A 27078-nucleotide genomic window follows, 5' to 3' on the forward strand; every position below is an offset into this window, starting at 1 on the left:
TTCATTCTTCTATAGTATGGTAAAAGGTAGTGTTTGGAAGCTTTTGCGTGTGTGTGTGTGTGTGTGTGTGTGTGTGTGTGTGTGTTTATGTATGTATATATAACCACAGTTTTTATATCATCCAGGCAACCCATGGCTAGTAGTAACTATGGTTAATGGAAACAAGCCAGCTTTGAACCACAGTTTATAAAGCTGCACAATATTTTGTATCCTCCATAATACCTTGTTCACCACACATCCCTGGTGGTGTAGTGGTTAAATGCTGGTCCTGCAGCTACAACATTGTAAGTTCGATCCTGGGGGGCTCCAAGGTCAGCTCAGACTTCCATTCATTTGTAGGTCAGAACACTGAATTCTCAGCTTGTTGGAGGCAATTGGCTTATACATTGTAAACCACTTAGAGAGTGCTAGTTCATTGATAAGTGGTAAAGAAATGTACTTGCTATTGCTATTGTTATACATAGTGTTGCTCTGGAAACTTTGTGGAAATAAAATGGAACTAGCAGAAAATTTTGTTCAAAGTGGCCTTTTTAGTGGTGGAAAAAATATCTTCTGATAAAATTTAATTCACTTCTAGATACCACAAATACAAATATTGATTCGGATCCAGAGAAAAACACTAGGCACAGACAGTGTGTGGTGGGGTGGGTAGGTATGTTTAACAGTGGCAATCATGTTATAATACATATTGATTTGGAAATGCTCTTCAGTTTTGGCAGTGGCTTTTCATATTGTAAGGGATGCATATTGTTTGAAAACACAAACCAAAAGCTGTCCTTGGGATTTTAAGTCATTACCAATATCATGTCTGTGAGCAAAAATTGTGGTGCACCTCAGAGCTGGAAGACAGGGTGTTGCAGGCAAGGCAATTACAAGATATCAGAATTCTGGGAAATTAAACATGAGAACAGGAGGTGGTGAATGGGTCAATAAATCCAGACCTGTTTCTGTGAAATGCAGCCAGAGAACTACAAAAATAAGACCAAATTAGTTTGTTTGGGTTAGTAGTGATTTGTGAATGTAGAATGAGAGTCTCACAACTCAGTGACTGGTAATTAAACTGGCTACTATTTAACTTCATTATCAACTGTGAAAATATTGGAATTCAAAAATATAAGCTGGCTTATCTACCAACAGGGCAGGACAAGCTGACAGAATTCTAGACTTCATTAGTAATCCATATTATTCGATGGTGCCTAGACTGTACTTTGGGGGAAATTATTTCCTCCCTGGGGAAATTAATATTTGCTGAGGAAACAAAATGATAGAGTTCATTTTGCAAAAAGTACACACTGCTCACCTTACAGACTCGGCCAACTCGGGAAAGAATGGCTTTGTCAGAAGTGCTGCTGTCTTGAGACACCTCTCGGAAAAAGAAATAGATTTTGTCATCATCTGGATTGTATGTATCCGGAATAGGGAACAGTCCAATAAATTTAGCTCCTAAAAGACATTCAAAGTACGAACAAATGTAACAGCATGTAACTGTATTGTCTCGTGAATTAATGATGCATTGAAAACTTTATTTTCACTTCCTTGTCCTCAACCATTACAAACAAGCTGTGGGACTGTACATCCCCAATTCCCATTCATGAATTCCTTTCTGAGCCTTAGCTGACCATTATATATTTCAGATTCCAGTACAATTTAAGGCATGTCAGGAAAGAAAGGAAGGCAAAAGATAACATTGTTAAAATGGTAACACTGTTCAGTCATCCAAGCTTTCTATCAAATATAGAAAGCCAGTTATTATATCTAGAACATATAAATATAAGGCTAGCTAAAGATACTTCAGTGCCTGAGGCAAAGAACAAGATTGCACCCCGATTTCATGTACAGAAGCTGAATACAAGTGCTTCATCATTGTGCTTCAGCACTGGCAAAGAGTATCATCTAATGTCCCCAAGGGCAGCAGACATAAGCCCTGTTTGCATGGGTCAAATAAAATTAAAATAGCCTCCTCTAGGTGGAGACTAAGGGTCAAATCCTGGCTTGGCCACAGAAACCCACAGGATGACCTTGGACATGTCACACTCTCTCAGCCTCAGAAGATGGCCATGGAAAACCCCATCTGAACCAATCTTGCCAAGAAAACCCCATGATAGATTTGCCATACATTGGAAATGACCTGAAGGCACACAACACACACAGGTGGGGAGTAAGGATGGCACAGGGCCCAATCCTCAAGACTGGGGTGAGGAGTCTGGAGGACAATCAGCACATTCAGTATCAAATCTAGGATCTACTCCTCTTAAAAACTATTTTTTAAATAAAAAGTCACTAGTTGCTGTGGAATTTCCCAGAATATCCATTGTTCTCTCTCCCAATGCCAGGCAGCTGTTTAAAATGCATCTTACTGTGCCAAATGGTGCAGCTGCCACTTCTGCACATCACTCACTCTGAGGTCAGAACAAGGCACCCAACCATGTGATTGATGCTGGACACCTTGTTATGACCTCAGAGTGAAGCCACCACACCAAGTGGCACAGTGGGATGCACATGTGAACAACCTCCTAATGTCAGAATGGCAGACCCCAGGTAACAGAGGGAGGGTAGGGTAGGGCAGCTCCAAAGCCAGAATAACTGAGGGGGTTTAGCATACCATCTAACTGAGGGAGTTTAGCAACTCTTGTTCCAGCAGATCAAGGTGCACGTGAGCTCTCAGATGAAGAGCATTACCTGGCCTGGCTGCCTCTCTACTTGCTCACTCAGTGAGGGAACTTTCCCAACAACATTGTCTGTGATGCCCTAGGAGAAGTTGATTCTAGAGAGAAAATCATCCATCAAAGGACAAAACCTAACCACTGGGCTACTGCCTTACAAAGATGAGAGGGTGGGTCAGGTCTCATCAAGCTGGAGTTCCTTCCAATCATGGTAAATAAGTCAGATTTCATTTATTCTCCCCATTCAGCTGGGCATCAGCATCTTTTTGAGTTCTGGGTGGGGTCTAGCTCATTTGAGATAACTCACTGATGCTACAGCTGGCTGTACTTGTCATACGAACCTCCCCTATGTTGACTCAGGTTACTGTGCCAACAATCTCACAAACAAATGCTCTGATTATCATCAGCTCTTCCAAGGTCTCAGGTAAAAGTCTTTCCCCTATTCCTTGTTGACCCCTTTCAGGAGGGATACCTGAGACTGAACCTTGATCTTTTGTATACTACAGAGCCTTGCAGAAATATGCACCATCTTGGAACCTGCCTAGGAAAAAAGGCAGGATATCAAATAGATAGATAGATAGATAGATAGATAGATAGATAGATGATAGATGATAGATAGATAGATAGATAGATAGATAGATAGATAGATAGATAGATAGATAGATAGAATTTTCCCCATGTTATGATGAACTGAACTGAACTGAATTATGTTGAACTGAACTGAACTAGAACTAAAATGAATTGTATTGAAACTGTCCCCACTTGATTCAGATACAATAAGCTGTTAGAGGCTTACCCAAGAAGGCTCACAGTTGAAACTATTGCTAAAAGTGCTTCTACCAAGCAGTGGCTCAAATAGTACAAACATTGCCCATTATATCAGTTTCAATTCCAGATTGTAACACATGTGGAAAAGCCAAAGCTGGAAAAACACTTCTGGAACATACTGTAAGCAATAGCTGTGATCCCCTCCATCATAGTGAATAGAGTAATCTATATTCTTCTTAATAGAATGATTACACACACACACACACACACACACACACAGCCTAAGTAAAAATAAATAATTTAATATTAATTGTTCAATTATATAAGGCTGAACTGTTTTTTACATATAGCCAAAACTACAAATTGGTAATTTAATCATGTGTATGTGTGTGTACATCTGTATGTATGTCTGGTGTGTTTTTTTAAATCTGTAATACTGCTAACTGCCAGTGTCTAAACACTAAAATACACTGAGTATACAAAGAAAATGCAATTGTTAATTGTACCAGGGATACAAAGCAGAACATGATTATACTGAGAGAACAACTTTGGGAAGCTCTCCAGTTTTAATAGAATTGCAGAGAAATTCCAAAAGGATTCACTTGAGGTGTTGTTCCAAATTTCAAGCACACTAAGTCCCGTATTTGTAGATATTGCTAATGTGATTGGCCAACGTAAGTACAAAAGGACAGCAAACTGTTTTAAATTAATGCTTTAGTGTGCTTATTTTATTTTTTAAAACAAAAAAAAATATTATCCCTTCTTTTAACCACATGTTATTTTAACTGATATCATGAGCCACTTTGGACACAATATTGGGAGAAATGCAAGATCTAATTAAATAAATAAATTGTTCCCGCAACACCTGAGAGGCTGCAGTGGCACAGTATCACCTAAGAAGACAGTAATGAAAGCAATACTCCACAAGTTTTTGTGATGACACTTAAAGAATGTGAGAGTAATGGTGTCTGCATATGGTTCATAATATCTTTCAATAAGGCTGAGAGTAGAGCCTGAAAGAACACAACAGGAGCAGGAGGAACCAGTACCAAGGAGACCAGAATTAACCATGAGGTGGAAGGGTGGATATGGCAAATGAAGTTAATTGAGCAGCCCTGGAACAATCAGGACCCCTCAATGAGACCTATATGTCAACAGATTGTTGTTGTTGTTGTTGTGGCATGCCTTCAAATCATTTTTGCAACCAGATTATGGGGTTTTCTTTGCAAGATTTGTGCAGAAAGGTTTTTCCTTTGTCTTCCTCTGAGGCTGAAGAGAGTATGATGCACCCAAGCCATCAAGTGGGTTTCCATGACCAAGTGGGGATTTAAACCTGGGTCTCCAGGGTCATACTTCAGTGCTCAAATCACTACACTACACTACACCAAACATCAACAGACGGTTTATATTAAAGGCTATAGATAGCTTTACTACATTTTAATGATAATCTTTTGGATATTTTTATGAATACTGCATTTATTTAATTTTGAAAAGTATCCTAAGTCCAGGTTGTGTGGGGACATGCAGGATAGGAATCAAATGAATAATATGAACAATAATAATCTATGTGTGATTTTCCAAACGGATATAATGGAAGACATCGATTTCCAGTGTAGTCCACTTATATCTTTGGAGAAAAGCAAATAAAGTGAGCCCCTGGTATTCACTGGGGTTTGGTTCCAGGACCCCCTGTGGATACCAAAATCTGTGATTGCTCATGTCCCATTAAATACATTGGGGTAGGAAATGTTATCCCTCATATAAAATGGCAGAATCAAGATTTGCTTTTTGGAACTTATCTTATTTTTTAATTTATTTTTTAAAAAATATATATTTTCAAGCCATGGATATTTGAACACATGGATAAAGAATCCATGGATATGGATGCCAGGTGTATAAAATAAAAGCGAAACATTTATTTATTCTGTTAATTGTCTTCCAAGCACACATCATTGTTTTACTATTAACTTTCCTTCATCTCCAAATGCATTCTGATTTAGGCTCATATTACATAATGTTATCTCTGCAGTGTGTTCCCTATTGTTGATTTCTACAACTGGAACAAATGAATGTCTGTTTCATATACATAGATGGGATCATAGGGACTTTATCCTTCCATGCTGGTTTTGCCCTTCATTTAGGGCTAAAAATGCTACCATGAGAAAGGTTAAAAATCCATATGAGATTGATGAATGGCTTTGTGATGGAACCCATACCAAAAAGGTAATGTATGAATTAACCCTAAGTACAGTCAGTCCTTTGTATTCATGTATCCATATGCCAAAAACCGTGGGACCTCAAGTCACATCAGTTTTAATGCATGCATTGCCCCTGGGGTGAATGGGGTAAGGCCATCCAGAGATGGTTGGTTGGAGTGGGCAAATTGTCAATAGCTCTAATGCTACATACCTAATGTAGTGTCAACCAAGAATAATTCCTATGATACTGGGAGACAAATGGTTCATGAGAAGGGGAAGGCATTAGTAAGCACACTTTGACCTCAACTTTCTTCTCTAGCCTGAACTTTCTCCCTTCATTTCAGGGAAGAAATCTAAATTGTTTGAAGTTGACCTCCATAATACTCTAGCTTTTATCAGCAGTAACTGAGTAGGGCTGAGAAACAGAATTGTTAGATTTCCGTTTCCATGAAAGATGATGGCAAGGAGTGGAGAATAATGCAGAAACAGGAAATATATATGTATGAAAACCAGAAAAAAATAATGCCAACTGACAAAAGTCTTAACCCTCCATTCCTACTTTATGCTATGAAACAATTCACTTAGAGAACATGTGATGCCTCTTAATTCTGCCTGACATGTTACAGTTAGAGTAAGTACACAATAAAGGTTCTGGAAATAGAGACACATGAAGATTGACAGGGAAGAGGAATGTGAAAAGTAGAGTATTGTTTTGCAGAGAATGAATAGATGCACTAAAGTCCTTTTTATAATGCTCGGAAATCACCATGTTGCTATTGTCATAAAATCTTTGCTTTGCAACTCACCCATCACAACCACACAGTAAACTGGATTATGGGATATTATGCTCTCAATGTAAGAGACAATTAATGACCAAAAGAAACACATTTAAACATCCAATTAGAGGTTAGTGTATAAAATTATCTTTATTTCTATGTGTGTGGTTTCGGCTATCGTTGCAGTGGATGTACATAGTTTTTTTAAGGGTCCATTAGTTGCTGGAGGGTTTTACTAGATTTTAATAGGAGCAAAAAAGCAGGGATTCAATTTAAGAAACTCTTTTAAAGCTCCCTTAGTGGCTTTTAAGTTACTTTTCACAGGCAGAATCTGCATTTTTATGACCCAGAAGAGAGACATCCTATCTAAAGGGGTTGAGAGTTTCAATCCAGTTTTTCAGATTGATACACAGGACTGTTTTTTTTCCAATAAATAAAGTCACTGTTTTATTTTTTAAAAAAATCTCCTCCAAATTATATTCAGGTTAGTAGCTACAGCTAACTATGATTTCTCATATGAAGTTGCTTTTTTCCCCCTACAGAAAGGTAAACTTCTTCATTCTTTTCTGAATTTTCTGCATCTCTACTCCACAGACATCCACAAATACTATATGAATTGTCTTGGATATCATTTTTAAAAGGAACCCCAGGAACAAATTTCTTTTGTATCCAAAATATACGAACAAATCTGGATGTGTGACTTTTTGTAAACATATGAACAACTTGCACAAGCATTCACACATGTAGTTGCTGGTCTCTCTTGTTTTCTTCAGCAGAAAGTAAACTACCAGATAAATTGAATGATAGTATTGGGACTATTATCCACAGCAGCAGAACTAAAATATCCTTTAAATCCATTGGATTATTATGTCATCCCTAGGATTTAATAATCCTTGCTCCTTCTTCCTCACTAGCATGAATTTAGAAGAATGTACCCAGCCCCAAAGGAGGATGAAACAATGTGCGGATAACACAGACATATACTGGTCTCTACTCTGTTGCTAGTCTCAAGTGCCACATTGGTTTTGGTGTCATCAAGCATGTTCTGGTTCCAGCAAACACATGCTATGGTTTGAACCCTGTTGATTATCCCATAGTAAAACAGACCCATTGAACGATGAGTCAAGACGGTGGCAAGTACATCATAGACAGCTCAGAAATGTATGTTTTGCTTTTGAAATATACCAGTCCCAGGTTAATATTTTCTAAGTACTATATATATAGCAAGTGCTATAAACTGTCCTGGAGGCTCCTTGTGCACTCACGGGAGCGCAAATTTACATAGCATTCCCATCAGTTCAGCAGTAGCTTGTTAGCTATTTCAGAGATATTGCCGTGCCACGTATGAACATAGAACTATCCCTGAAATGGAGTGAATGGGAAAACAGTCTGCCTGAGTTTTCCAAAGGTTTATCAAAGTACCCACAAAAGGCCTTAACCTCTAGTAGAAAATAGGTAATGTCTGCTGATAGCTTCCATGACAACGGAGTAGAAAATCAACTCTAGCTTTTATTCTATACTTTAAATTAACTATCCAAAGGTCCATGTGTTAGTAAGGGTAGTTCCTTTAAAGTCAAAAATAAAACACAGCATTTTTGATGCTGAAGCCAGCAGCTACCACCAAATTGCTGCTGGCTGCAATTGATACATGTCTGTACAGTACTATGCGCTAAGACAGACCAGCTAGATAGACATAACACATTCAACAGTGACGTGCTTTGCTGCTTACCGCTGAGCCAGTAATGTTCAGAAATATCAGTCCTGATGTAGTGGTGGTCTTGTGATGAGCCGAGAGAACGTGTCAAAGCTGTATCTTTACCAAGGAAATCAGAGGCAGTCCCAGAATACAGGTATTCATCTGCAGAAAGCCCACAGATAGAATGGCATTTTTATTAGATATACACATCTTATTGCATAGATGTTCCTCAAAGAGGCATGAGGGTTTGAATACACATGTTGTTTCACATTATTTGTGGTTGTTGTTGTGGTGGTGGTTGGCAGGAAAGTCTTGCTCCTGGATCAGTGAGTATTCTGTTTTAAACAGTGACCATGAAAATGTTTCTTGGAAAATTCATCCTGGGCATGAAGGTCATTTTTCTTAATTTCCAGCATCTGGGATTCAGAAGCATACTGCTTCTGTACATCACCAGAGGTGGGGCAACATGCAAGCATTCGCTTATATTCACTGTCCCTGTCCCTGCTGAATTTGCTGCTGTGCCACTGAAATTCCAGCATTAAAGACACATGTTTTGAACAGCTTATGATGTGGACTTGAGGTGAAGAATTACATTATATCAAAAAAACATATAAGGTTAATTTTATTTGATATTACAGGTAGAGTAGGGGACAGCGTTCTATTGATTCTGCTGTGTGCAGCTCTTACAGTTTCAGTATCACATCTAATGGTCTCTGGAGAAGGAATATTTCCTTATAAAACCCAGTAACTCTCATGCATTTACATTCTGGATCTTCTATGATACTTTCTTTTTGAAAACAAACAGATCTGGACAATAAAAAGTGGCAGCTTTTGACAAGATGGTTCCTTCATTCAATGATCACTGCATACTCTGTAAGGTGAAAGACACAGTGAAGAATGAATGGTGTAATTAATGTCTGCCAGCTGACAGACATACTCAGTGACTGATAAATAAATAGGGTTTTGAAAAAAGGCAGCCCATCCCTGCTTTAACCTCTGATGACAAGGCCCTTTCAGCACTTGGTTTGTTCTTTGATCTCCTGCACATTTCTTATCTCCTGTGAATCGCTTTAAGGATACATATTGCTAAAAGAAGATAAAATTACAGTGGTATAAAAAGTGCTGTGTGTTCCTGAGAGTGCCCTTAGTAAAGTCAATAAGAAAATACTTTAAAATAGCCCAACTGTACAGATATATTTTCATGTTTCATTATTCAAGTTTCTTTTCCTTTCCCAAGGCTGGTTCATGTCTTCTCCATGTGACCCCTGGAGGAACAGTGAATTCAGATGCTTCAGGTGAAGCATTTGAAGGGGGGGGGGGACACCAAACAAGTTCCAGTACTTGAGATAAATTTTGCTGTAGAAGAAAGAAGCAGAGGGAGAGCATCTCTAGCAACAAATTACATGGAGAAACTGCCATAGATATCACCAGCTAGAAGAAACATCTATGCTTTGGTGTCATATTAACCATAGAAATCACTTAAGGTACATAATACTCCCCTGCTATTAACAGTAATATAGAAGACAAATTGATTTCACTTTGACTTTAAATATTCAGTTAGCAATTGAATCCTAGGCAATCTATCTGTTTTGAAGGCTTTAGCAAGATACCCTAGATCTAGCAGCACTGAACAAATGGCTCATAGAGATTGATTTATACCATGAGAAGGTGCCTATCTCTCCATCTGTAGAACAGTGGCTACATTGGATATTTATACTAAAGGAAGGCTAGAGCCTTCTTTAAAAATTATGTCTCCTCACACCAAATTTTACCATTTCTTTCAGCTTCTGCAGCAGTGATAGCATGGATTTCTACTATGTTTGAAGAAGTTTGAGAAAAACAAGATGATTTCATAGATGAAATGAAAGAAAGGAAATCTTTCTCTGTCTATGTATATGCATGCCTGTGCAAAAACTTGCTTCTCACTTTTGCAGAAGCATAACTGTTGTTGGTTGAAGGGGGAAAAGTGTTCTGCATTTTCAATTTCCCTGCCAGGTGACAATGGGAAAAACATTGGGACACATTTTAAAACGTTACAGCAAACACCTAGAGAGCTTCATTTCCATTTGGCAGGAATTTTAAAATCTCTGTAAGCAGTACTATATCAGTTTCATTTTATACAAACATTTCTTCTCCCAGATCTCTCATAACTCACTGATTTCATTCTCTCTGGTCTTCTTGTTTCTTTCCACTTCCCTTACTTCTAGTTACCCTGGCACACTTTACAATTATTATTATCATCAGCACTGTTGTTGTTGTTATACTTTATTTATATAGCACTGTAGATTTACACAGCACTGTAAATACAAACAATAAAATCGATAAAAGTGAAACCTGCCAATGACGTACATTCTACAAAATACATATAAAACAATAGATAATAATACAAGATAGAATTAGACTTCCTTTGGCATCCCCATTTCCTGGAAAGAAACTAATTGGAAATTAACTGTCCTGTATCATATGTAGAAGACATATACTGTGGCAAGGGTGGGAATGTCTCCTGAATCTTCAGGCATTGGCAGACATTATTGTGTTGGGTTACAGATCATTCTGAAGTGGAGATGCAGAAAGAAAGGTTAAGGACAGAGCCTCCTCTTCAGGGGTGGGGGAAAAGGGAAGTACTCTCCCTTGAGATTCCTTTTCAAAGGAAGAGATAACCTAATTGATTGCTTTCTGTAGTCAGTCTAATCCCCTCCATCCTTCAAGGTCTTCCTAGTTTATGACAGTGTCCCCCTTCACATTCAGCCCCAATAGTGCTTGCTCTACTGGCATACGGCCCAGTTCACAATGGCAATTGTTCATGTGTGCAGCTCAGAAGTAGTGAGTACCTTGCATATGTGAACCACATCAAGATTCTTTTAATCCCATTTCAGGCTGGACATTGTCTATGTCTGATCTGTTCTTGCCACTTTTGTGGTAAGTTTATCCACATATAAATAGCTGGCGACTAAGGACTGGGTTTATACTTTACCACTGCCACACAGCGTCTGTTTTAAGTTGCTCCAGCTGTACATGGTAGTGGAAAGTTGCTGTACAACTTTCAATTAAAGTATGAAAGTCTCAATTTCCAGATGTTTGTGGTGCTTTGGAGACAGCTGAGCAAATCACACATGAGCCACTGCATAATAATAAAGCAGCTTATCACATGGTTGCAATTTCAGCTGGTCCTGATTTATTTGATGTCAGAAACTGGCCAATCCCCCATGAAGTCTACCACAACCAGCCATGGGATAGGACTACCTTCAGGACACTCCCCACCACAGCCAGTTCTGCAGTGTTGCCAAATTGTACTGATAGTTCACTGTTTATTGACTGTGGTGACTGAAGTACAGGGATGGCAAGAATATTTTAAAATAATGGAAAAGTCATCAAGAAAATTTTTCTCAAATGTCAGGAAACTCTGATGAGAAGAATCCTGAAACAACAGGAATATTCCTAGTTCAGGTCTTACTCTGCACAAAATTCGCACAAGGATTTTAAGTGCAGAGAACAACTTTTTCTGTAGAAAAATAGCATTTAAGGCCTTATACATGTGGTGGTGGTGGTGGTGGTGATTTTTCTGCCCAGAAAATGCAGTTATCACTGAAGAAAAAAATCTGTTTTCTATGTGAAACAGTTTTAAAACACTGTCTTGCAGCTTGAAGAAAATTGTTATAATTACTTTTTGGTCTCTTATGGAAAACAATAATAGTGAAGAATTACATCCCTCCTTCTGTGTTTATATCATCTGTAGGGCTTATAGTATTTTATAATGTTGCCCCCAAATAAAACCCTGTTCTGTTTTATTCGGGGGTACTGAAATATTATCCCCCTTTGACATTTCAGAGATAGGACAATGTGTCTCAGAAAATTACTAAACAGTACAATAAATCATTGCCTTTGTGTCTAGAAGAAAGACATGAAACTGCAAATTGAAAAAGGAAACATACAGCTGGCCCTCTGTATCCACATATTTTTCATCCACAGATTCAACCATCCACAGCTTGGAAATATTCAAAAATTTATAGAAACTCCCAAAGGAAACCTTGTTTTTGCCATTTTATATTGGGGCACCTTTTTGCTATATCAGTGTATTTAATGAGACTTGAGCATGCACAAATTTTGGAATCCATGGGGGACCTGGAACCAAACCCCAGCAGATACCAAGGGTCTTTTGTACTTTAAAGCTACCTGATGGAAACTTATTGTTGCAGTACACTCATTTTTGTAGTTAGGCCCCAAACATATGGATGTTTAGGAGGAAAAGTTGACCTATGATTTACCCTGGCCCACTTTTGCCTTGTCTCATTGTAGTAACTGTACTATAAAAAATAGTGAACCAACCAGCTGATTTGGATGTCTTGCTCATCTTGGAGTCCAGAGAAACCACACTGTTCACCCACCATTAAGGCTAGCCTGCAACTCAATCCAAAGACATAATGGTAAGATTCCAGGTAGTGGCTGTTCACTACTGGAAATGAAGATGGCTACTGGAACTGGAGTCAGAGTGCATATGGAAAAGAAATCTGTCTGGTAAGACAGATCTAATACCATAGCCTTGTCCACGCCTGCCTAAAAGTAATTGGGAGCCAAGAAGTGCATATCCACATTTTCATTTGAGCATGATGTAAAGCACTCAGTTTCACTGGGGCTGTGAAGAAGGTAGATTCAATCAGAATCTACTGATGTCTCTGAATTTCCAATAGATCTGGAATGGTTTAACAAACAGTTTAACAACACCAGCAGCAAGACATTATCATCATCAACAGGTGTAATGTCCTATGCTAACTGACTAGTCAGATCAGTGGGTACAATGTATAGCTCATAGGCGGGTTACACACCGCCATTTAGTACGTAATGAATATGTACGTATTCTGTACGTACAATATGGCAGCGGCCGTTCCACACAGCCACCGCCATATTTATGTATTAGACGCTGTACGTCCGCACGTGTCATGGCGTCTATGACGTCGCGAGTGCGCCCCTGGCACCTCGTGACGTCATAGAGGCGCCACTTAAAGAAGCTCCATTTTGGAGCTTCTTTTTTGGTCCGTGCGGGAGCCGCGTGGTGTGGCTGCTGTGGCTCCCGCACGGAGCAAACGGCGGCGGCAGACTGCCACAAAGCGGCAGTCTGTAACCCGCCATGGTTTCACAGTTTCTTAGCTTTAAAATGGGACTCTGTTTTAAGAGTACTAATAGAAAGGTCTGTTCCTTCCTTATTTTATATTCAGAATGTAATAATATAAATGGCAAATACAGGGTATATTTGGGTTCTCTGTTTAAAGTTTACATTTGGATTTCTCTGAATATCAAAAAATTACAAATTGCAAACAAGAAATGCATGTGTGTGACTCATGGTTGTTTATGAGCATTATTGGCATTTGACCAGGTTTCCTTACAGTTTTGTTGGCCATTTGTGGATTTTCTGTTAGAATCCTTGATCTGTTGTAACTTATTATTGACTATTTTTAGCTTTATATGTGTCTTTTATATGTACATTATCTCAATGTATGGCTCATGGAGTAACTGGCTCCAATTACTGAACCACAAATTTACATCCAGTTTTACCTCACTAAGCCACTATTTTGTACCTGGCCACAGCTGGTGGACCTCAGGATTTTAATAATGCCCTAACAACACAAAATTGACCTCACAATCCTGGTCTGTCCTCACTCAGCTTGGCAGACATAATCCTAGAAGCCATTTTACAAGCCTAAGTCTTAGCTTCAGCCCACAAAGTTTGTAATAGAAAGATACCTAATGCTTCAACTAATTTAGTCACTGAAATATTATCCCCTTTTGACTTTTCAGAGAGAGGACAATGTGTCTCAGAAAATTACTAAACAGTACAATAAATCATTGCCTTTGTCTCAAAGAAAAGAGGGGATAGAATTTTTCAGGAATCCTTTAAAGAATGCTTTATGGTCATTTAAAAGAGGTAGAGCACACTAAGACAGACAACCCCTATTGTTTTTTTTAATAATGCAAGTCTTAGACCTCGGCAGGGTCACGATTAGGAATCATCAATCTCATTATCTCAGAATAAAGCCTGAAGTTACTCATATTCTTTTTATAAATACACTGTGACTGATCCTACAAAGAAACTTAATACACCTTCTATTCTGATACAAATAAAAACGTCATGGTGCATCTCTCTTATCTTAATTAAGGCTTACAACTTGATGGACAGGACAAGTAAAATGAAAGTGCATAGAAGCCGTGAAACAATAACCATGCAAAGAAGCCATTGTAAGTGTTGAAATGAAGAGATTATTCTAACATTTCGTGACAGCAAGTATCCGACTCCACCAAGCATATTCAAGGACAGGAAAGGGACAGATATTGTACTTCCACTCAGTGTTTCGTGCTTGGATTTTAACTGTGCAAGTTTATAATGCACACATGAATATACCACATAAATATACTTAACGTAGAAGTGTCACAAGCAATACCATTGGAATTCATAAATATAAAATCAACACAAAGCAACATACTTAAAGCACTTGGCTTGCATTTAAATGTGACTATAATTAATATGCACAGTCCATACAAACAAATGGCTAGTAATACAGTTATCCAGTATTCACACTGCTCAGAATTTTTTGAGGGAGTTCTTCAGCCAAAAAAAGTATGCAGAAATGTGCATAATAAGAAAATGTTGAAAATCATATGTTTGTGGTATGTATATGTTTGTATATATTTGTGAGATAACTTCTAAAATGCACTATATTAATTGTTTACAAATTAATTAGGGTGAAAGGGGAAGAGATGTACATACTATATAAGAATTTTCCTGCAGATTTCTAAAAATAGTCAATAAGGAAGAGGATACAAGGAAACAATAGGAAATGAGATAAAAATAAACTTGATATTTTTAAAAGTGTTTGTTGCATCATTCTTGTGCTAGATGGAGGGAAGCTCATATGGGTTAGTCAATTCTTAAGAAGCTTTCTTAATGAAAACTGATTAGCTGTTTTCAAATCTATAGAAAGCAGTCAATAATCTGAACTACTAAAAACATCCATGTGACCATACCAAGTAAGAGTATCTTTACTATGGATTAGATTTGTTGCCCCTAATAATGATGTTACATAGCCAACTTTGATTGGTTATGCAGCTCTGTGACATCATCTTGTTTATTATTTTTCCCCAGTTTGGTGGGTTTATACAGTGAATAAAAAGACAATCTGTAACCAATATATGGGACCAGGGGTGGAGGTTTTGGGCCTTTAGGGCAAGACAAGGGGAAAAGGCAGCAGTAACATAATATGTTCTGATTGTCTTTTTCGTTTCCACTAAATATTTGAAAAAACACAAGCCTTTGTGAGTGTTTAGATGGAACAATCATAAAGGCTTCCCTCCTTTCAGGGGAAATAGTTGGGATGGTTGTGCATCCTTGGTTTGTTTTAGTTATATGCTGTTCTTCTTCCAAAGAACTCAGAGCAGATTAGGGCAGAGTTTCTTATCTAGGCAGTGTACAACAATCAAACTGTATCACAGACTATAAGGATGCCATCAAATATTGTGTCATCATAAATCATCATTATCACTATCATTATCATCACCACCTTCATTTCGATATTTGAAATTATTATTATATATTTTTTCTTTTGATTTAGACATATGCCACTTTCAACACTTAACACTCAAATCATTAAACAACAGTGTCTCTGTACTTCTATGTTAATTTGCTGTAATCTTTATAACAATCTTGTATGCAGGATGTCATTATCAAGCTCATATTGCAGATTGGAATGAGGTGTTGAAACTGGTACGACTGGCACCTAGCATGTTCACGTAACAAGGGACATTTCAGCCTGGAGCTTCTTGATTCAAACTTCAGGTTTGCAGACACTACGGAAATCTAATTCTTAAATCCACACAGCTTGGTGAATGGGAAATTGTAGCAAAAATAAAAACCTTACCAGCCATGACAGATGCAAAAGGCTGCTGAGGATCAAAAGGACATTTCAGTCTTCCAGACTCCAAGTTCTGAGCATCAAATCTGAATACTACATCCTGTATATAAAAGGCATATGTATTAGGCAGAAATGAGACTGCTTCATTTTAGATAGAAGACCCATATACTAGTATAAACCCATATATTACTATAGTATAGAAAGATCCATTTATCAGCAAGCTGGTGACATTTAAATCTATGTCCTGAAACAAACAGGCAAAAGGACCATGCTGGGACCATGCCAGCACCATTTGCATCGGGACTGCACCAGCACCAGGACCATGGTGACCACAGTCCTGAACTGGGCCACTGGAAGGTGTGGATTCTATCTGCTCCTTCATGGCCCATTTATTTGGAAATGACATGCCATTGGCACGGCTTCAGGATGCATTCAGAGCATGTATCATGTAAATGACATGCCCTTAACACAACCTGAAGCCATGTCATTTTGCCCATATGTTTTGGGCCAATGTCTCCTTCTCTTCTGAGTCAACTGGGGCTGTAAAGGTACTGGAGCAGTGTAATAGGATGGATGGTGGCTTATAAACTGAAGATGAATCCCAATAAGACAGAGGTTCTGAGGACTGGTAATTTTCAGGTCTGGGAATTGGATAAATTCCTTGCCTGGATGGAATTACATTCCTCCTGAAGGATCAGGTGCATAGTCTGGGATACTCCAAAAGAGCTTTGTCACTGGAAGTCTAGACAGATTCAGTGGCTTAGAGTGTTTGGACCAGCTTCAAATGGTCCACCAGCCACAGCTTTTCCTGGACAAGGAGAACTTAGCCACTGTAATCTGATACTGATAACTTATAGTACTCTAATGCACACTACACAGGGCTTTCCTTGAAGATAACTTGCAATCTACAGCTATGGCAAAATGCAACAGCTGGACAACTCACTGAGATTCCATTCAGATACTATATAAAACCAGTTCTGAAGGAATTGCACTGGCTGCCAGTACACTTCCAGTTTAAAAATGGCCATCTGTTTAGATTAGGTAAAGGTAAAGGTAGTGCCTTGACATGAATATCTCCTTGTAAGGGGCAGTGCTCATTTCCGTTTCTAAGCCGAAGAGCCAGCATTGTCCACGGACTGCTCTGGTGGTCATGTGGCCAACATGATTGCACCAAACACTGTTACTTTCCTACTGAGTAGTGGTACCTATCTATCTTACTTGTATTTGCATGCTTTCAAACTGCTAGGTTGGTAGAAGCTGGGACTTAATTAATTAATTAATTAATTAATTAATCAATCTATATTGAACAGAGTTGAAAGTCAGTTTTTTCTTTGCAGTTATTCATTCATTCATTCATTCATTCATTATTTATTTATTTATTTATTTATTTTTGTGGTGTTTGGGGGCTATGTGGCCATGTTCTGGAAGAGTTTATTCCTGACGTTTCGCCAGCATTTGTGGTTGGCATCTTCAGAAAATGCCAGCAACAGATGCTCATGAAACATCAGGAATAAACTCTTTCAGAACATGGCCACATGGCCAAAATTCCACCAAAAAAAACCCCCTATAGATTCAAGCCGTGAAATCCTTTGACGTTTATTTAATATTATCATTTAATATTGATGGCAGCAGAATTGCTACTTTCTGTAACAGTTGTTTACTAGTGACATGAAATAATTGCATTATTACATATTAGTGTTGTGATATTCTTTACAGTTCTCATTAATGTACACAAATTACAGCGATTCCTTTCCATCCACAGAGGTTTGGTTCCATCCTGTCCCGTCCCCCTGAGTGGATGGGAAAAAACAGGTCATCAAGCCCATATTAGTCAATGGGTGGTTATGTGCCCATGCACTGCCATTGACTAATATGGGGCAAAGCATTGGCTAGATCCCCAATAATGTGGGCTTACTGTGCAACTTATGAAGTACAGAGAGAGATCCACAGAGATTCATGATTCAGCAGGGAATTAAAATGGAGTGCATGTCCCAGTTTCTACTGTTGGACACTGTATGCGTTGCATTGCACTACCCACTGAAATGGACCTGATGGGATTCTTTTAAATACACTGCCATTGCCTACTGGAGAAAGGTCCTGTAAGGCATCTGGACTGAACTGCGCTCATTACACAATCAATCAACTGAAAAAGCAAACCTATGTAAAACCATATTAATCACCTCATTTGAGCACAGTGGTTTGCCAACATGTAATACGCACACATCAAAAAGTGTGAGAACATGAATTCTAACACAACTGGTAAAAACTTAATGTTGCCCTGTTGTTTGTATAAGGGGCTGTGAGATCATTTTTTATACAGCCATAGACCAAATTTTTAAGGAAATGATGGATGCTAGGAAAACTTAGAGCCATTCCTTGTCATGCACCATTTGGGAATGGATTAAATTACCTCTTTGTGTGTTCCAAGCTCTATGTAGCCACAGACTGGGTGGAAAGCTCCTGTACCGCAGACATAAACATGAGTCCTGTTGTAAGGCTGAAGGACTCTGATGAAGTTGGCACATTCTGTCTAATGTGAAAAGAAGGGAAGAAACCGTTTATCATTATCTGCAGTGTAAAATTAACACAGCATTCAGCCATTCAGTGACCAGGTAGATACAGTCCACAGTTTCCAGGACTGTGTTAATAACATGGAGAAATTTCACTAACCTTTTAAGATTATAACCCTTTAGATGATGTTTATTATTTTTAAAACAGTATACATCACCCAGCTTTATGTCATACTATAATCATACTTAATAGTGGCTTGGTATTTGAATTGATGAACCATGATCTATGATTGGGAAGACTTCCAAATCACAAATCATTGTTTTAAGCTTAATGTCTGAATCAAAAAGGCAATGCTACATGCCCAAGGCAGCTGTACCATGAGGACAAAAGGGAATTTATAAGCTTATGAAATTAAATCGGCAGAAAATAAAAGCAAAATATTGCCTCAGAGCTACACTGCCTACTATAGATTTGAAAGCTTGATTCCTGAATTTGATGGAAAATTGTGGTAGTTCATGACATCCATACTGAGCCACTGTATGTGTCTAGTAATGATGGGGAAAGTGGTGTAGCAGTGACAGATGGTAAAGATGGGGAAAATAGTAGCGTAAAGCACAGTTCCTCCCAAAGAGGGTTAAGGAAGCACAGTTCTAGCTTATAAAAGTTAACTTCTGGACTACAGCTTCCAGACTCTAGACATCATGATCAGTGCTGTTTCAGGAATTCCAGCAATTGTAGGCCAACAAAATACACTTCCCAAGCTCACAGTTTGGAAATTCTACATGTATTTTACATTAAAACATTCAGTTCCTGTCATGCTTAATTAAAATTTAAACAGTAAAGCCAGCATAGAGTTGTGGTTTGAGCATGGACTATCATTCTGGAGACCAGGACACCAATCCCCACTCAGCCACAGAAGCTCACTAGGTGATCTTGGGCAACATTCTCTCAGCCTCAGAGGAGGACAAAGGCAAACCTCTGACCAAATCTTGGCAAGAAAACCTTGTAATAGGTTCACCTTAAGATAACCATAAGTAAGAAACAACTTGAGAGCACACAACAACAAGCTGTAACCCCAATTACTTTCTCTCATGTCTCTGACTACCTGTTAGCACAGTTCTGTATAAAGTAGCATCAGAAGTCTTAACAAATGTCAGCTGTCCACAGATGGCTATACAGTCGGGCCTCCGTATCTGCGGGGGATTAGTTCACCCCCTCCCATTGATACCAAAATCCGTGCATGCTCAAGTCCCATTAAAATTAACAGCAGTACAGTGACTGCATGGGCCGCCACTACAGTCGTATGCACACGCCGCCATTAAGCAAAATGAGAGCTTGCCATCCACAGATGGTTAAATCTGCAGATGGCAAGTCCACCAATGGAGGGAGGACTGCAATATTAATCCAGAAATTATCAAACTGAGCTCAGCACATTACTCTCAGAAACTGGCTTAAAAAAAAAAAAAGCCAGAGATGAAAACAGCAAACTGCATAAGTTACTGCTTCTGTTGACTTCCAAGGGCTTATAGTGAACTATGGAGATCAACAAGCTCCATTTGATAATGAATACTCTTCCTCACCATCATTATCAACTGTTGCCACATATAAGTAACTACCCTTCCTACTTTGGTTCAGAGCATGGTGTCCCTGAAACATCATCGTTTAGCCTCGTTGCAGTTTGTTGAGTTGTAATATTCATTAGAAACTGCTCATTACAAACGAGAGTAAGTCAAAATCCTGCCTTATCAAAGTTTGTTTTCTATGGACCAATTATTCATCATTGGCCAGTCATATTCTCCCAGAATTTTGTCAGATCGTAGCATCATCACGTTTTTCCAAAGTTTTTCCACTGAAAAATGGAAATAGGTGGGAGAGAGAATGCCGGGGGGGGGGGGGCACTTTGGAAGAGCGTGGGGAGAAGCATTTGAAAAGCTCATTGGTGATGGGGATGGAGAGGTATATGATAAATGGTGTCAGTCTCAGCAATGAATTTTCATTTGGTTCTTTCCTTACTAAACATTTTTGAAGGCAGATTTACAGTAGGCCACTGTTTTTCTACATGCCTCTATGTAGACTACATGTCAGTATACATTTCTGGAGACAATACTGAAGTGAAGGGGAGATGGGAACCCCAACTGTTTTCCCCATAATGATGCCTATAAAAGAGTTCTATTTCCTTTTATGGTGTCATTGAAATGGAGATATTCAGAAGAATGACAACCAACATGGCTAACAACAGCACTACTTCTAATATATTATAACAGTTGGTTATTATCGTATGCGGTAATCTTGCCAGTATTAAGTTCAATAGTTTCCCTAAAAAACCCTACCTCATCTGCATGGATGTCCTAAGTGACCCCTGAAAGATTGAATGGTTTCCATTTACTGCTATAGAGGAAAAGGCATAGTCTACACTTTTGTAATGAGACAACAGATGGGACTCTTATCTTTGATACTTAGATAGCACAGCCAAACTGAACATACATGAAAGCATATTGCATCTCAAAGGGGTCTTTAAGGTAACTCTCCAGTCTCACATAAGTACTGGTATTGAGGGAAAAGGCAGGATGTAAATAAAAAGTAAAAAGAGGATCATGATCATGACCATCACCACAACCATTAGCCACACAAACACAAATGCTAATATCTGTATTAATAAATAGATATTAACCAGCACTAGAGATCTAAGTCCTGACTTGCTGCATTCAGAAAGTATTTGTCTCATTATAGAATGGCAAGATTTAATTCATGTGTTTATTTATCTATTGGAGATACTGGTACTTGATAAATTTTGCCAATTTTTGGCTAGCTTTCGTGCATTTTTCTAAAATGTGCAAAATTAAACAATGTAGTAACTGTTGACTTTAAAGTAAAGGTAAAGGTTTCCACTTGACATGAAAGTCTAGTAATGTCTGGCTGTAGGGGGCACTGCTCAAACATCCATTACTAAGCTGAAGAGCCTGCTTTGTCCAAAGATGGTTCCAGTATTCAAGTGGCCAGCATGACTGCACAGAACGTTGTTACCTTCCCACCAAAGTGGTACTTATTTACTACTTGCACTTTTACATGCTGTCAATCCATTAGGTTGGCAGAAGCTGAGACTATACACAACTAAAAGAAAAAAGCAGTAATATTCCTTTTGGATCTTTGTGATCAATCAAACCATCTTGCTGCTGTGTGAAAGGGTAATAAAGGGGAAAGGTACACATTTTCAGATTTTTGTGCAGAATGCAGAAAACATGAAGTGGGGAATCTTGTTCTTGAAGCTGCAAAGTCTCACAGTCAACATGATGGCTTGCCTTGCTTTGACAAATTGTCTTGAAACAACATCTCAATAACTGCAAGTCTTTTCCTCATCCTGAGCCTTCACCCATAAACACAAACACAATTTATAGAATGATGGTACTTACATGAGCATCTTTCCCAGCTAGTTTGCACAGGTCCACCTTCTCCCTTGCTGCTGGCCAAAATATCTGTAATGGATTAAGATAAAGCTTTTATGATCGGTACATTTTATGACACTTCATGTCAAAGTATTAACATACTCAAGTTATTTATCTGCCAGATCTGCATTTCTCCCCTTCCTTCAATGAAATCACAGCAATAACTTGGGATCCTATCCAGTTCTAATCTCTGACATTCCTTGCAGGCACAGCATGACATGCAGGATGGGATTGGCATTAGGTTTAAGGAGATTTTTCTTCCCTCTCTAAAAATGGTGTTGAAATTCATGAAAATGAGTGTGAGGGATACACAACAGAGGAGAAGGCGGCCTCTTAGAAATTTACACAACTGTCCAACTGTAGATCAAAGCCTTTCAAATTTAGTGTCTTTTCATTTCACAATGAAAGTATACTATACTATACTATACTATACTATACTATACTATACTTGTAGCCCTTGTTTGTTCTTTGTTTTGTTTTGCTTTATTTGGCTTTCATAATCCTTGCTAAATTTTATGTATAAAGAGAATTTCTAAATGTTCATTATTCTGAAAAACAACAAATAAGAAACCCTTAAAAGGAATGGGGAAAGTCTTTGCTTGAAAAACACTCCTTCACCTCTTAACACAAATCTCTAGAAGAAGAAATCACATAATATTTTTGAAAAAGAAAAGCAAATGAGCATCCGTTTCTGTTTCTGAGCATTGGTTTTTAAAATAACAAGATGCTCTGAGTCTCAAGATGAACAGTTATGCAATTAATAGGATTTTCTGTCCCAATCCAAAATTCACACTCTTCTAAGATGTAAGAGTTTATTATCTATGACTCTTGAAGTATAATCTATGAATATGATCCATAACCTCTGTGTACAGAGTGGGAGAGCAAAACAGCTTATGCAAAAGAAGGTTCCTGGGGATTCAATCCATTTTATCTCTTTGGCCAGATGTGGTTGAGGCGCCTAGCACTTAAAGTTCCTGCATGTTGGCAGCTGGTCAGACGTTTGCTGCTCTCCGATAGTGTACTCATTACGACAGACATGGGTGGGTCATACTAGCAATTCCACAGAGATAATAACTTGAATCCTTGCTTACCCTCCTGAGCAGTATGGCCTCTCACAAAAACATGCAATTAGTCATATTTCAAAATACATATATTAAATGTTTTTAGATGCCTTTTTTAATATGATAGTTAAGGAACAGAATCATACCATATTCTATCACTGTGGTTTTACCATTAACTTGGGAGAGTAATTTTTGTGGGCAAGCTGGAAACAACACAGACCACAATACTGGTGGTTTGTTGCGACCATTTCTAAGAGACATGTCTGAACCAATTGTATATTTTGATAAGCGCACAGAAAAGCTCAGCACATCAGTATTATAACATTAACTGCACTGGTTGAAATACTTCTTTGGTCAACTATACAATACCCAAACTACCCTATCATCTTTTGGCAAGCACCTATTTTCACTAGATTCATAAGGCTGAATATTTGGATTTACTTTGGGAGGCTTAAATACTAAAACAATCTGAATTTATGCGACAGTCCCATTTCCCATGTCAGACAGTTATATCCATTAAATGTCAAAGAGTTGTGTTTTCCAGCTATCTTACTTCAAAAGTGTTTATACTAGTATCATTTGCAGACAAACACTTAATATTCTAATTTACTGCATTAGTCCCTAGTGTCTACCTGTGATGGAATGTATTTGGTCATATAATTCTAGATTCTGAGGAGCACAAAGGACACACTTCAGACCCTTGCAGCTCCCAATGTGTGCTGTTTCCTCAAACAGAGGGAAGCCTGGAGGCAAAGATGGGTGGCACCCAGCCAATGCAAACCACAGTCAGTCTAAACATAGCACAGCACAATCACCACATTTTGACACTTATTTGCTACTGGGGAGTACCTTTCAAGCAAGGGAGTCTTTTAAGTGAGTTTGATATATACAAAAATCAGCAGGAGAGGTACATATATTGCAATCAAGGGGGCAACTTCAAAGAATAATTAAAAAGAAAGATGGAAGGGCAGAGACAACTTTATAACCAACACCCTGAAAGCCAGACCTATAAATCCACCTCAAGGTACATAGATAGGTAGGCAGGTTGCCAAAAGACCTGTGCACTCCTAGATCCCAGTGGGTTCACTACAGAATTAAAAGAGCTGAGAACAGCAGTTTACCTTTTACAGTACTTAACATTTGCTGCTCTGTAGTAACAGCCTGTGATAAACCTCAGAGAGAAGCTTATCACAAATAGACAGACTGCTGGAAAACTGTAAACAAAAGCTGTAATTTATCCCTGAGTGTCCCTAACCACAGCCAAGGGAAACTAAGAGCTGCAGAAGCTGATCAGAGAATGTGTTGTCATATTTCCTACCCTGGAAAGGTTGCAAGCATCTAGGAGTCTGCAACAGTGAAATCCACTTGTCTTTGGAATCAACTTTGGAAATGTTAAACATTAATTTACAGATGGTTTGCTTGCTTATTTCTTACTGTTTCAGCAACATTTTGCAGTGTATATGATGCTTTGACACAGAGTCTTGGAGATGAAACAGCAATTGTGCCATGAAATAACTGCTTAGACATCCACCACTTGCCAAAGCATTTTCGTCCTAGTGGTGTCCGATAATGAGAACAACGTGGCTTACATTACTGAAACTCTTAATCTGCCCAGCTCTACAAAGAACAGCTACTAAAGTGGATTTAAGTTAGGGATGACTATCGTTTTTTGTGGGTTTTTCGGGCTATGTGGCCATGTTCCAGAAAGTTTCTTCCTGACATTTCGCCAGCATCTGTGGCTGGCATCAGTTCTCTGAAGATGCCAGCCACAGATGCTGGAGAAACGTCAGGAAGAAATTTTTCTAGAACATGAGCACATAGCCCGAAAAACCCACAAAAAAATATGGATGCCGGCCATGAAAGCCTTTGACTTTACATTAGGGATGACTGATCACTATACAGTACTTCTAGTCCATGTCAGTTTTGCATCTGCAGACTTCAGCATATTTTATCACATTAATATTTTAATAAACATTTTCTTCTAAATTAATCTAACTCTAAACATGTTTCAACATAAAATCAGCATCTATAAATTTCTTCTCCCTTCAATTTTTCTTACTAAAAAGCATTTTGATACGTTTGATACATTTTTTTAGCAAAGAACTATCTTGCAGTGTTTGCAGAAGTACAGAATCCAATGTTCTAAGCTACATAGAGAGGAAGTATGGATCAGTTGAATTTAGAGTTTGCAGAGATCGAATTCCCTCAATTCCTCTAATTGGCGCTAGAGGACCTTTGAGCAAAATGACATTTGGTCATATGCTTACCATATATACTTGACTACAAGTCAAAAAATGTATTCCCAAAAATTGACCCTAAAATACTGGGTTCACTTATATATGGGCCAATACAGTAATACCACTTAGAAAGGTAAAGTAGGGAGTATGTGTGAAAGAGGTGGTTAACCTTACTGTGATGTTAAAATCTTCTCTCTGCATCCTCCTCCTCTTTCTCTAGATCTCCCTGACAACCAAACATCCCATTTCCCCCCATTTCCTTTTCTTCTCAATCCAATGTTAAAACCTACTCTCCTCATGCTCCTTCTTTCTCTCTGACCACCAAACCCCACTTCCCTCCAGTTCCTTCCCTTTTCAAGCTGATGTTTAGGAGCCCTGGTGGCGCAGTGGTTAAATGCCTGTACTGCAGCCATTCACTCAAAACCACAAGGTTGCGAGTTCAAGACCAGCAAAAGGGCCCAAGCTCGACTCAGGCTTGCATCCTTCCGAGGTCGCTAAAATGAGTACCCAGACTGTTGGGGGCAAATTAGCTTACTTGCTAATTAGCTTACTTGCTGTTGACCGCTATGATCTTTGGAATAGCGGTATATAAATAAAACAAATTATTATTATTATTATTATTATTATTATGTTTAAACCTTCTTCTCCAAAACCAGAGAAGTGGTGTTATGTGGTTGGGAGAGGTTTGGAGAAGAAGGAGGGATGGAAGTTATGTTTTTTCTTTTAGATCCTTTGTTACATATTTCTAAGTTTTACCCTTGAGTTGTCTATGGGTCATATCAAAATGATTTCAGCCCCAAAACCTGCCCTTGACATGAGGTCAGCTTGTGCACACATATATACAGCAGTTTTGTTAGATACATGATCCCTATATTTGTTTTATATGTGTTATTTTTTTTCATTTGTATGCTAACTTTTTCCCAGAAGGGACCCAAGGGTTGTATATTACTTTGTTGTAGCCTGGTCCAGGTTGATCTTCTCTATTCTATGCTAAGCTATAACCTGAAGATAATAATATTTATCTACCATTCAATATTGTTACAACAGTTACTGAGTCAGAATATGAACAGTGTTTCATTCACTCTAAAAGGTGCCATATAAATACTAAGAAAAAAAAGCAAATAAATGCACAAAAAAAAAAAAAACCCACACACACATCTCATTATTGTTCTTGTTAAACTATGGCTGAATTATCACAGAATACCCAGAGCATTATCTAAATGGGCAATTTAAATGTATTTATTCTCCACTTCACATCATATTTAAACACACTGTCTGGAATAATCACAAAAAATATTTATTCTTAAATGAACCAATACACTTTCCATACATTCTTCTTTTTGTGGAAAATAAAATAAATCTGTGCTATACCAAACACTTTTTGATTATATTAAAAAGATTTCAATTTTTTCAGTTATACCAGCGTTGTATGTAAAAGGTTTATCATGCAAGCATCTGGATCCCATACTCCGTGGTTTAAACCGCTGACGGCAAAATAAAACTCTCACCACCACCCCAAGTACTCATAGTTCATACTGACAGCTTTCTATTAGACATAGTTTGGCAAACATTACTCCATAACAATGATAGATCTCTCTGTGTCTGTGTGAATGAGAGAGAAAGAGAGAGCTTTTTTACCTATAAGATATGATTCAAGATTTGAAAACTAAAGCGATGACTGCTAGGTGAACTTCCCAACTTTTATAATAAAAATATGACAGTTTTGTAATGGATAATGGAAAATTAAATGGAAAGATAAAGTGAAATAGGGGAAAACATTTTGGTCACTAAACTAAGCATTAATCCCTTTCAGTAATGGGGAAG

At 38.3% G+C, this 27078-nt stretch overlaps 1 protein-coding gene across 2 annotated transcripts in view; it reads right to left on the reverse strand.

Moving 5' to 3' along the window:
* LOC149312621 (semaphorin-3D) overlaps positions 1–27078 on the reverse strand; it is a 173049-nt gene that overhangs the window by 68722 nt on the left and 77249 nt on the right. For both annotated transcript variants that reach the window (XM_089525017.1, XM_089525016.1), the window contains exons 4-8: positions 21924–21986; positions 18413–18532; positions 16009–16102; positions 8135–8263; positions 1301–1443 (exon numbers count right to left, since the gene is read on the reverse strand). In XM_089525017.1, coding sequence (XP_089381143.1) covers positions 1301–1443; positions 8135–8263; positions 16009–16102; positions 18413–18532; positions 21924–21986 — 549 coding nt within the window. The remainder of the gene's footprint in view (positions 1–1300; positions 1444–8134; positions 8264–16008; positions 16103–18412; positions 18533–21923; positions 21987–27078) is intronic.

The sequence above is a fragment of the Sceloporus occidentalis genome, unplaced genomic scaffold, assembly GCF_023333645.1.
Source record: "Sceloporus occidentalis isolate IW3139 unplaced genomic scaffold, rSceOcc1.0.p SCAF_5, whole genome shotgun sequence".
Classification (NCBI taxonomy): domain Eukaryota; kingdom Metazoa; phylum Chordata; class Lepidosauria; order Squamata; family Phrynosomatidae; genus Sceloporus; species Sceloporus occidentalis.